Source organism: Mugil cephalus, chromosome 22 (assembly GCF_022458985.1).
Source record: "Mugil cephalus isolate CIBA_MC_2020 chromosome 22, CIBA_Mcephalus_1.1, whole genome shotgun sequence".
Classification (NCBI taxonomy): Eukaryota; Metazoa; Chordata; class Actinopteri; order Mugiliformes; family Mugilidae; genus Mugil; species Mugil cephalus.
This window is the reverse complement of record NC_061791.1, coordinates 5,368,349-5,378,938: the sequence shown is the minus strand read 5'-3', so window position 1 is coordinate 5,378,938 and position 10,590 is coordinate 5,368,349. Positions and strand designations below refer to the sequence as shown.

General features: G+C 41.1%; 1 protein-coding gene across 1 annotated transcript; it reads left to right on the top strand.

Annotated features, from left to right (window-relative positions):
- The first annotated feature begins 3,674 nt into the window (after positions 1–3,674).
- Positions 3,675–8,824, top strand: cd36 (CD36 molecule (thrombospondin receptor)). Its single transcript, XM_047575290.1, has 12 exons — positions 3,675–3,995; positions 4,365–4,525; positions 4,634–4,778; positions 6,422–6,577; positions 6,712–6,803; positions 7,005–7,054; positions 7,149–7,218; positions 7,372–7,559; positions 7,651–7,769; positions 7,851–7,924; positions 8,077–8,131; positions 8,239–8,824. The coding sequence occupies exons 1-12, from the start codon at positions 3,873–3,875 to the stop codon at positions 8,410–8,412; spliced, it is 1,407 nt and encodes a 468-aa protein (XP_047431246.1). The 5' UTR covers positions 3,675–3,872; the 3' UTR covers positions 8,413–8,824.
- The last annotated feature ends 1,766 nt before the right edge of the window (positions 8,825–10,590 follow it).

Below are 10,590 nucleotides of genomic sequence, written 5' to 3'. Positions count from 1 at the left end.
CCTGACAACTCTTGGACATAATAACACCACATGTTAATGGTTTCAAAAACATCACAGCAGTTTTTCATGCCAGAATGACCCAGAATAGTGCATCCTGACAAATGTCTCTGACTAAACACTCTGACTGTAACATCCATCACTTGAACCTTTGATGCATGCCATTATCCATCACCATCACTTCTTTTTTTTTTGTCAACTGTTCCCTGTGCTATTCAAATTTCAACATGGAATAACAACGTGATGTGTACAGTTCTGGTCCTCCTGTGAACTTGGACCCGGACCTGCACATCCTGCTATTTCATAATAAATGAAATAATAATAATAATTAAAAAAAAATGTTTGGCAACTTATCAAAGGTGAGAATATCATAATGCGCATGTCTACATTTTATGAATGAAGTGATGAACCCATCAAGCCTTGTGTCTACTGTACAAGCCTGTGGGGGTCAGCTATAGGCAGTCCAACATAATATCAGAGTGTGTGACTTTTATTTTGGTGGAGCCTTTTTTTTTTTTTTTGCAGCATATTCTCACATTTGATTTCAAACCATAACAACCTGCCACACTTTTATTTTGAAGGAAGACGTCCAAACCGGAAACGAAATGCATTTCAAACATGCACTCACATACCTTCACTGCTGCAAAAATAAAAGCTCATTATTTTCACCCTAAACTACATAATGTGACCATCATTTTGAAGGCATAATAAGCATTTTTATTTGTCTTGTGAGTATCAATAGCAGTTTTAATTAAAAAAAATAAAAATTAAAGATAAATTCAACATATTATGCACATATAGCACAAATACTTCTGTTTTCATATTACTTACAAATGTTCAGGCTAAATTGTTGCTGAGCAGCCCATGTTTCTAGCATGCTGTATCGTTCCCATGGGAACCACCATCCCTACTCATTCAGCTGTACACAGCCATTGTTTGTGGCTTAAATAATTCACCCCATCAGACTAAGTCAAGTTTGAGTCTTCAGAGTCAGCGGTGCAGCATCAGGTCAGTGGTGTTCGCTTCCAAATTATACACTCAGATCCCTTTGAGTGTAAATATTGCTTTCCCTGACTGGAAATTTAAATGTCAAATGTTTTTTTGGGGGGTGAGTAAATATGTGGATGCTGACCTTTCTGCTCTAATCCGATGCAGGCTGCAGGGTCCCCTCTTCAGGTTTGAGATAACAAGAAACACATGGTGAATCCTATCCCTTAAAAAAAAAGTCAAAGTGTTATGTAACTCTACACAGTGCATTTTTAATAGGACACCATTTCTTCTTATAAAACATTTATCTTTGTGTATTGTTCTGCTTCCATTATGAGTTTCTATTTTAGACTTGGTTAGGACTCTGTGCGTGTATTTCTGGTTATGTGCTATTGTTGTGCAGTTAATTTTAACTTACGAAATCAAACATGACAAACAAAGCCACAACTAAAAAAAAAAAAAAAAAAAAAAAAACATTTTAACATAAAACTTTACTTTAAAACTAGACTAAAAATAACAATACAGCTTGAAGAAATAACTCCATATAATACAACACTCCATATAAACTATAAATTGTTTCTAAAATTAAGCTGGGCGTCTCCTTTTATGTCACTGCAGAAGGCGATAAAAGAGAAAACGTTGTGGTGATACCAAGACGTGCAGTTCCACCAATCGCCACACGGGGCTCCAAAATCAATGAAATTATCATAGACCTCTTAAAACTTTACAGCAGATATAAACTGATTTACAACCTGGTAAAAGAAACGGGTTTGCTCCCTGTTTTCTTCATCTATGCCAACTGTACAGTACTGAGTCTTTTAGAGTTAAACAGTATCAAAGCTTAAAGTTTTGTACAATTCAGGGTGTGGCCACTCTGAGTGATGGAGGGTGGCATCATAGGTGGTCAACCATGAGGGCCTAAGCTCCACTCAGGTGCCACCTTTTTTTTTTTTATTTTTTTTTATTGGGAATAGCTTTGAGTTGGGAGAAATCAGACACCGCCAAGATGGCGACTGCCCGAACCACCGCATTGAGCTTCAAAACGGGAGTTTATTCATCTTTAAATACAAGAAGTGTGAGGTGCTAGCTGAGCTTGATATGCTATACAGGTGGGGCAGAGATGTAGTTCAAGACTCTTTTAGAATCTACTCACTGCTCCTTTTTCAAAAGTCTTGTTGAATCCCCCACAAACGATGCAACGCTAGGATAGCAAACTACTCTGGACTAGTTACCTCGCTAATGCAGCAACAGATATAATAAACACGAGTGATAAGATGGTTTGTGAGTAATGCAATTATATTGGAGTAACATTCAACAGTAAAAATGATGAGCTCATTGTCGTTTTCAACTTTCCAGCAATGTATTTCAGAAACTAGCGATCAACTTGGCGTGAAGACACTGTTTAACTGCTCTGCTGCGATGTGTACTCTGCTCTGAGCGTAATGAAAACAATGTAGCCGGAGCGTGCTGTGCTGCACAAATTATGTGATGACACCGTTTGGAAATTAACATCTTTTCCCACAATACATGCATATTCCTCAAAAAAAAAAAAAAAGATTCCCAATTGTCAGATACCAAAAAACTCAGCATGTTCACAAAACACCCAGAAAGGTTTAGCTCACAATTTTGTTATTGCTCAAATAATAACAATAAAAAAAAGAAGCCCATCTATGTTTTGTGACAAAGATGAACGATGAAGATGACATAAATACAGAAAGTGTATGCACATAGTGCATGTCCACACAGATCCTGAAGTGTTCAAGATAAACAACACCGTCAGTCAAGTGAGGCTCACGCTGCTCGACAAGAATGTTTGTTTAAAGAGACAGAGAGTGTTTTCTGGCACAGGCACATTACAGGATAAACTATAGGGAATAAGCACAGCATCTATCCCGAGCATGCAGCGGGTGTGGAGGAGGGAATGGCGGTGCTGCCCTCCAGTGGTGATAATATAAAACTCCTCAGTCCCTGAGCTGGAAATAGAGGGTCCGGCAGAAAAGCAGCGATGTATGGAATCAGGAAATTGGGAATTTAAAGGCACAGTCCACCCACATGACACATAGGAGAATATAAAAGAAGTTATATAAAAAAAAGCCATATCATAGGCAGAATGACTCATCTACCTCTAGTGGAACCAAATTTATGTTGTGTTAAATAACACACAAGGCTGTGCAATTTTTATTTGCAGCGAGGAACGAAATGCAAAAAGCTGTGTTGTGTCGACTGACACTATCCAAAAGCACACGGTCACATGTTGATAACCGGCTGTTTATCACAAAAGAGGACGGTGATAAGCGCGTGGAAATATCTTTGAGAGATAAAGAACAATCTGTTTTAATATCCACCCATGGGACCTATAATGCATAGTGACACGACACAGATAAGGCTTTTTAGTTGTCTGTCTCTGCACAATACACTTAACCCAAACTTTTGTGTTGTTCAAGGGCGTGGATGATGTCATTCACTAATCAGGATTCAGTTGGTTTCATTAAATTATCCTTGAAAAGCAAAAAAGACAGAGCCTGGTTCTTGGATCACGAGTCTTTGTGTCACCTCCTCTTTCAACCTTTCTCCTCAGCCTCCTTTAGCCGTTATCGCCCAGTTATTGATAACTCGCTGATACCTCTAAGCTGCACCATAAATCTGTCTTTTCATTACGTAACTTAATTTATAAAAAGGTGCCCCATCACCTGACAGAGGTGTGTGTACCTTTACCTGGCCTCAGCTGCTCCGACAGTGTGCCTGCGCCGGTGCTGCTGCTGCAAACACAGACGAGCTGCACATACTAGCACACACCACAAACACAGAGACAGAAGGAGAACAGGCAGGAAGGCAGGCAGGCTTTCAGACAGACGTACGCTTGGAAGGAGGCAAGCGCACACCAGACCATGGGCTGCTGTAACAGAAGGTGCGGGCTGATAGCCGGAGCCGTGATTGGGGCTGTGATAGCCGTCCTGGGAGGCGTCCTCATTCCAGTGGGGGACATCATCATCAAGGGGACGGTGGACAAGGTATGGTGCTCGGTTTCACCCTGGGTTGGATGACGGGGAGTGACTGGATGTGTGCGTGCATATGCGGGAGATCAAGGTGAATCGGGAGAAACGAGAGGGAAGAGGCGTCCGTCTTGGAAAGCTTGCTAAAAAACCGTAAACAAGAAGCTTTGCAGAAAGCCAAGAGTGCCTCGGTTTCCTCCGACCGGCATCTGTGATTCTTTTTAAGAGAAAAATTGTAAAAAAAAAAAGAAAAATTTTAAAAAGAAAAAAAAAGAAAAGAAAAATAACAGCGCATCCACCCTGTCCGTGTATCAGTGGGGTTGCTGGCCTGCTGGCATTCTTGAGGGAATGTTAAAAATAGACTGTCTGTGTGTCTGCGCGGTTTAGGAGGCTGTCCTCAACCCCGGAACGACAGCGTTTGACAACTTTGAGGCTGGAGGGGTAAAGGTGTACAGGCAGTTCTGGTTCTTTGACGTGCAGAACCCCTCGGATGTTATTCAGCAGGGCGCAAAGCCAAAGGTACTGGAAAAGGGACCTTACACGTACATGTGAGTTGGATTTATTTACCTCCTTTAAAACATTCGCCGTATTCATCTGATCTCGTGCTCAAACTCTGCCATATGGAATGCAATGAGAAAGCCTCTCTCCTCCTGCAGAACACGATACCTTCCCAAAGAGAACATCACACTCAACAGCAACAACACCGTCTCATACGTCCTGCCCTTGGGTGCCATCTTTGAGCCGTCCATGTCAGTGGGACCTGAGGAGGACAAGATCACCTCCCTTGACCTCTCAGTGGTTGTAAGTATCCATGCCAATGCGCGCTGATTGCTGTCTTGACTCAGCACTACTGTTAACATTTATTGTACCTGAGTTCTTAAGCCAGAATAAGCAGTATCTATCAAAGCAAGTCGGAGTTCACTTTGGTCTATTAGACCCTTTGCAAACTTTTATGACCATTTTGGCAGGAATATTGCCTTCAAATGAAGCCTGGGAGCTCGTTGTTACGACATGGAAGTTGTAGACTAAGTTGAAAGAACACCGCTGCCAGACAACCATAGGCAAGCTCACAGCTGAGTAATTTGATGTAAGAAACGCATAAAGTAGAATAAAAGGATGAGACATTTGGGAATATTCAAGTTTTTTCTCAGATACACTATTAAATTACAAAGACAGACCTGCAGTTTACAGTAAATTAGCTCAACATGAACTACAAGCATTTTGAAAATGTATGCAAACACATCACAACTCAGACCTTTTTGACCATTTCCACTTAAGAAGTTGTAAAGACCACAAGAGAGAATAAATTGCCTGCTACATTAGCTACACAGCAGGCTAACTTCATTCTCTGACATATCATTTTCCCACAAAGCTAGCATGGTTAGCTGGCTTTAAACGCATAGTTTTTTAAAGCTTTGACATGCTAAAGGAGCTAGCTACTCTTCATGTTGATTCTGAAAAAAATGAACCGTGTTTTTCATGAAGAGGTAACCTTTATTTGCTGTTGCGGCAGGCTAACTTCAATGTCTGACATATCTAGATATATTTTCCCCGTAGCTAGCCAGGTTAGCAGGCTGTAAACACGTAGCTTTGAGACGTTAATGGAGCAAGCTAATCATTATTTGACTCTGAAAACAATTAAGCATGTTTTCCGTGAAGAGGTAAACTTAATTTGCTGTCTAATATTAGCAAAATGATGTAAGAAAAAATTAAGCTGAGCAAGAATTCCTAAAATCCTGAAATGCTTGCACTGGTAAGCCACAACATTAAAACCACTGGCAAGAGAAGTAAGTAACCATCTTGTGACAGTCCAATGTTCTGCTGGAAAACCTTTGGACCTGGCGTTCATTCGTGTGGATGTTATTTAGATATGTAACACCCACCTAGACCAGACCAGTCACCCCCATCCCATAGCAATGACACTCCTTGACGGCAGCAGCCATCCCCAGCAGGATGCAGGAACAGCTCAAAAAAACATGAAGAACAGCAAGATTCAGTAGATTCACTAGATCCTAAACTGATTAAGTATCTGTAGGGCGATCCACAGAGACCCCTCCCCTCAACCTATAGGACCCAAAGGCCCCCCAGTAATAGCATTCTTTTGCCAGACACCCTCAGGAGGCTCATGTCCATTCTCTGAGGAATCACAACTGTTTTGGTTGCATAACAAAGACCTATAGTACATTAGGAAGGTGGTCATAATGTTATGCCTACTTGGTGTATTAGGGTTAAATATCAATCTTTATGGTGGGACTGCTGTACAGGAGACTGGAAAATATGAACAACTGGGAGGTTATTATTTAAAGATAGCAATCTTTCTTTATGGGCTGGTTTTTTTTCAAACTCTGATAAGGCTCGCAACATGTTATTACATAATTACTGGCTTTTGTTCATGAGGCAACAGCTACAGTTCCATGTATTGACAACGTTTTTGTCTTCTGCAGGGAGCTTATTCATTGATTCCAAAAGAGCTCCACCTCGTTCTGGAGTCGATGATAAAGAAATCCAATACCTCCTTGTTCCAATGGCGTTCAGTCAAGGAACTACTGTGGGGTTACGACGACCCATTGCTGAAAGAAAATATTGGCCTATTTTCACCTGTAAGTAAACACCTATAGCGTGACCTAGCTAACTTCCTGCCGTCTAGATTGTGGAGATTTATTAAAAGCAAACTAACTAACAAACAAACAAAAAATGCCAAGATTTAATTAGTGTATTAATATATTTTCCCTAGTACAATGGTACTTATGATGGCTACTACACCGTTTTCAATGGAATGGATGACATCTCAAAAGTGGGACTAATTGACAGATGGAGGGGAGAGAGGTGAGTCCAGTTAGTAAAGGACACGTTTATGAGACTGTGTTTTTTTTTTTTTTTTTTTACTGAGATATTTTAGGCGGCTTCATCAAAACAGCTTTGTGCAAATACTGACAGTCCTGTTTTTTTGAAGACCCTTTGAAGAATTTAATGGCCCGGAATCATATTATAAATAATTCCTCTGACAAATTCAATTTTCACCAACAGGAACTTAGGTTTTTGGAATGACTCCTACTGTAACATGATCAACGGGACAGGTACAGTGAATGCGTGGATGTGTATTTTACCGACAGCTCCTGACACCTGTGAGTCGCCCCTCACCGGATTCCTTCTCTTCTTTTTTCTCCTCAGATGCATCCTCCTTCGCTCCCTTTTTGGACAAGAGTAAAGAAATCTTCTTCTTTTCACCAGACATCTGCAGGTGACAAAGCTTTAATTTCTTTTCTCCATCTGTTCTCGTCCTACCCAGATGTTAGCTCTCAGTAACCACTAGAGGTCAGAGCTTTCCAATAATGTCTTGACTAGACGCACGTGAATTTCACTTGGACTGACTTCCCTGTGGTTTGGTTTTCAGGTCGGTGTCAGCCAGCTACGAGAAGACTGTGGATCTGAAAGGGATTGACGTGTACCGCTACTCCCTCCTGCCATCCACCCTGGCTGCACCTAAGGTAAACCCAGACAACCAGTGTTTCTGCAAAGAGGAATTGTTCTCGAGGAATTGCACCATCGCCGGAGTGCTGGACCTCAGCTCTTGTCAGGAAGGTCAGTTATGGACTGACCCGGCGTCTAATCATTCTTCTCAGTTCTTCTCATGGCATTTTTGATTGTAAATGTGCCATTCCCATCTCAACAGGAAGACCTATCTTCCTCTCTTTGCCCCACTTCCTTCATGGCAGTCCATCCCTGCGTGAGGACGTGCTGGGCCTTGACCCCCATGAAGAGAACCACAAGACCTTCCTGGATGTGGAACCTGTACGTGCAAATGGGTGATTAAACTTTAAACTTTCAGAGCGGCAGACTTATAACTGTATTTTTGTTGTATTTTCCCATTAGACCACTGGGTTCACACTGAATTTTGCCAAGAGGATTCAAGTGAACATGGGGTATGGACCGTCCAAAGTCATCACGTAAGTTCTGGTTCTATTATTTTTGGCCTCATTAGGTCTGCTTAGCTACGTACTACAGTTAGCATAAGTAGCATATTTCTATCAAGTCAAAGAACGAAGATTTGAGACAGAATCCTGCACTGAATGTCAACTAAAGAACTCTTCTCCTGCAGGGTGCTGAAAAAAGTCAAAGATTACACCACATTCCCCGTTGTTTGGATGAATGAGGTGAGTTAAAAAAAGATAACAAAACAAAACGAAACCCTGCAGTGATGACACTCCCGTTAGCTTGAGATGCATAAATCTGTTATTCTGTGTCTCCTCTGTTTAACCAGACGGCTATGTTGGATGACGAGACGGCCGACATGTTTAAGAAGGAGCTTATCTCACGTATCGAGATGTTGGACATAGTGCAAAAGGTGCTGCTGGGCACAGGCGTGGGCATCTTCGTCCTGTGTCTTATCGGCTACTGCGTGGTGAGATGTACAAGCCCAACCAAGTTCGCGTAAATGAGTCGTGCTTTCGGTTGCCTGTGGAAGCATAGCACGATCGAGCTGCTATGGGACATCAAACCTGTGGAATATAGACTTGCACTTTTATGTAATTTCAGTGTTATTTATAATGTCATACCTCCTTTGATACCAAGGGGGAAACTGTGATTTTGGAGAGCTGAAAAGCAGAATTCCTTTGCCAAGTATTATTTTAATTGCAAACACTGTAACATAAACTGAATCAGGGATTTCTAGAGGAAGAGCAAGCGGAAACTCCTCTTTTACAGTCAGGTAATCCTTACTATCTCTGAGAAGAGAGATGGGTTTGTTCGACAACCTGTGAAAGAAATCTAATATTGCGCAAATGTTAATATACTATGCTGAACTAGAGTGTTTGAAATTAATAAAAGCTGAAAAAGTGGGTTTTTCATTGGTCTTTCATTGGTCTTCTTTATATTGGATTCGTTCTTTCTTACAGCGTCAGGGTATTAAAACTGGTCCACCTCGGCTCAAAACACAGCTCTGAATGCTGAAGTAAATCTTTACATTGTGCGCACTTTCCATTTTACCTTGAGTGGCCCATAAATCAGAAACAGGAATAAAATAGAGCAAGGTCTTGATTTTGCTGTGGTTATGAATGGTGCCGGTTTTTGTTTTGTGAGAAAGCAGTTTTTCAGCTCAGCGGGATGCCACTCTTTGGTTTTATGGGTTTTAAATGACCCTCGGCAGCCTCCCAGGGGCGTCTTTGATTCCACTCTTTGGCCTGAATCTGACACGTCACACACAGAATGGAGTGTTTCATTGAGAGCAAACCATAGGTTATCCCAGGTACCTGTGCGGCAATATTTGAAACTTAGGGGCGAAGGTTTTTATTTAACAAACCTTGGAATTGGCCTTAAATCCCCTATGTGTTCCTAAATGTCCACATGCACTATGAATACAGTTTTGTGGAAAGTGCTTATTTATCTTTTGTCTAGAGTTAGATGACTACACTGCCATGTCTTGCAGCTAAAGCTGTTTCAACCTGCTTGATAGCTTAACCTCCTGAGATCCTCCGTGCTCATATGGGGACATTAAGTTTTAGGTTTTATTGCAGCTTGTTCTCCTTCATTTAAACCCCTTGTCCTCATTCGTGGACACTTTAGTCTGCCATCAAATGGTAGCAAAGGGTCAATACATCAGTTGGTAAAAATATGATAGCGGGCGTTTCATCAGATTCATTCAACAGACGATTACAGGACAAAAGTGGATGAGGATGACATTGTTAAAGTTTCTAGTTTGATATGACCCGCATATATAACAAAGTTTATCAGTAACAATGAGCCACGACCTCGCTAATTGCAAGCACATTGGGGGAATTTATTATAATATAAATAATGAAATAATCCCAGTGTCCATATATGAGGACATACTACTTCCTGTTGGAAGATGATGCTTAGTTTTTGTACTTCTTATGTCCTACTGATCCCAAATACACTGGAGAAATAAAAAATGCATAGCAAACAAAAGCTCGGGTCTCTCGAGGTTAACTTAGCAACACGAAAGATGGAAAGAGCTAAGCTAAGGAAAGTCATAATCTGGTTTTCTGGCTTCCGATCTCTGTTGCCGTCCAACAGAACTTGGCTTGTCATTTCTTGCGCTAAGCACTAACCGTCTCAGCGGCTGCACCTGAAAGTGGCGGTATCTGTTAAGTCACTGATAAGAGGCTCATTGAAATACGTTATATAGTTTGACATTTTAAAGCGTTACATTGAAAGAACTAGAAGAGAAAATTAAGAAACACTTTGTGTCTGTTCAGTAAATATTGAGCAAAAAGGTCTAATTGTGTTTACTATGGTGGCACCTGTTTTTCCTTTTTTTGGACCTTACATCCCAATCTGGCGCCCTGGCTTGCAGTTTCTGTTGGCATCTGACAGAACTAAGCATGGTCATTTCTCGTTAAGCTAACCATCTTAGTGGCTGCAACTTAAATCTTAGCTAGGAATTAGGAGTATGTTTTTTAAACAGTGAGGACATTTCTAATACGCAGCTCTAGCTCGGCAAACTCTCATTTACTCCCATTCACTTCTGTCTCTAGCATGGTGCTTTCACTGACATCAAGGACAAAACCCCGCTCTACAACCACACAACGATATCAGCCAATATAATACAACATGACTGAACATAAACATAACAAGATATATGAAGGCATTAAAA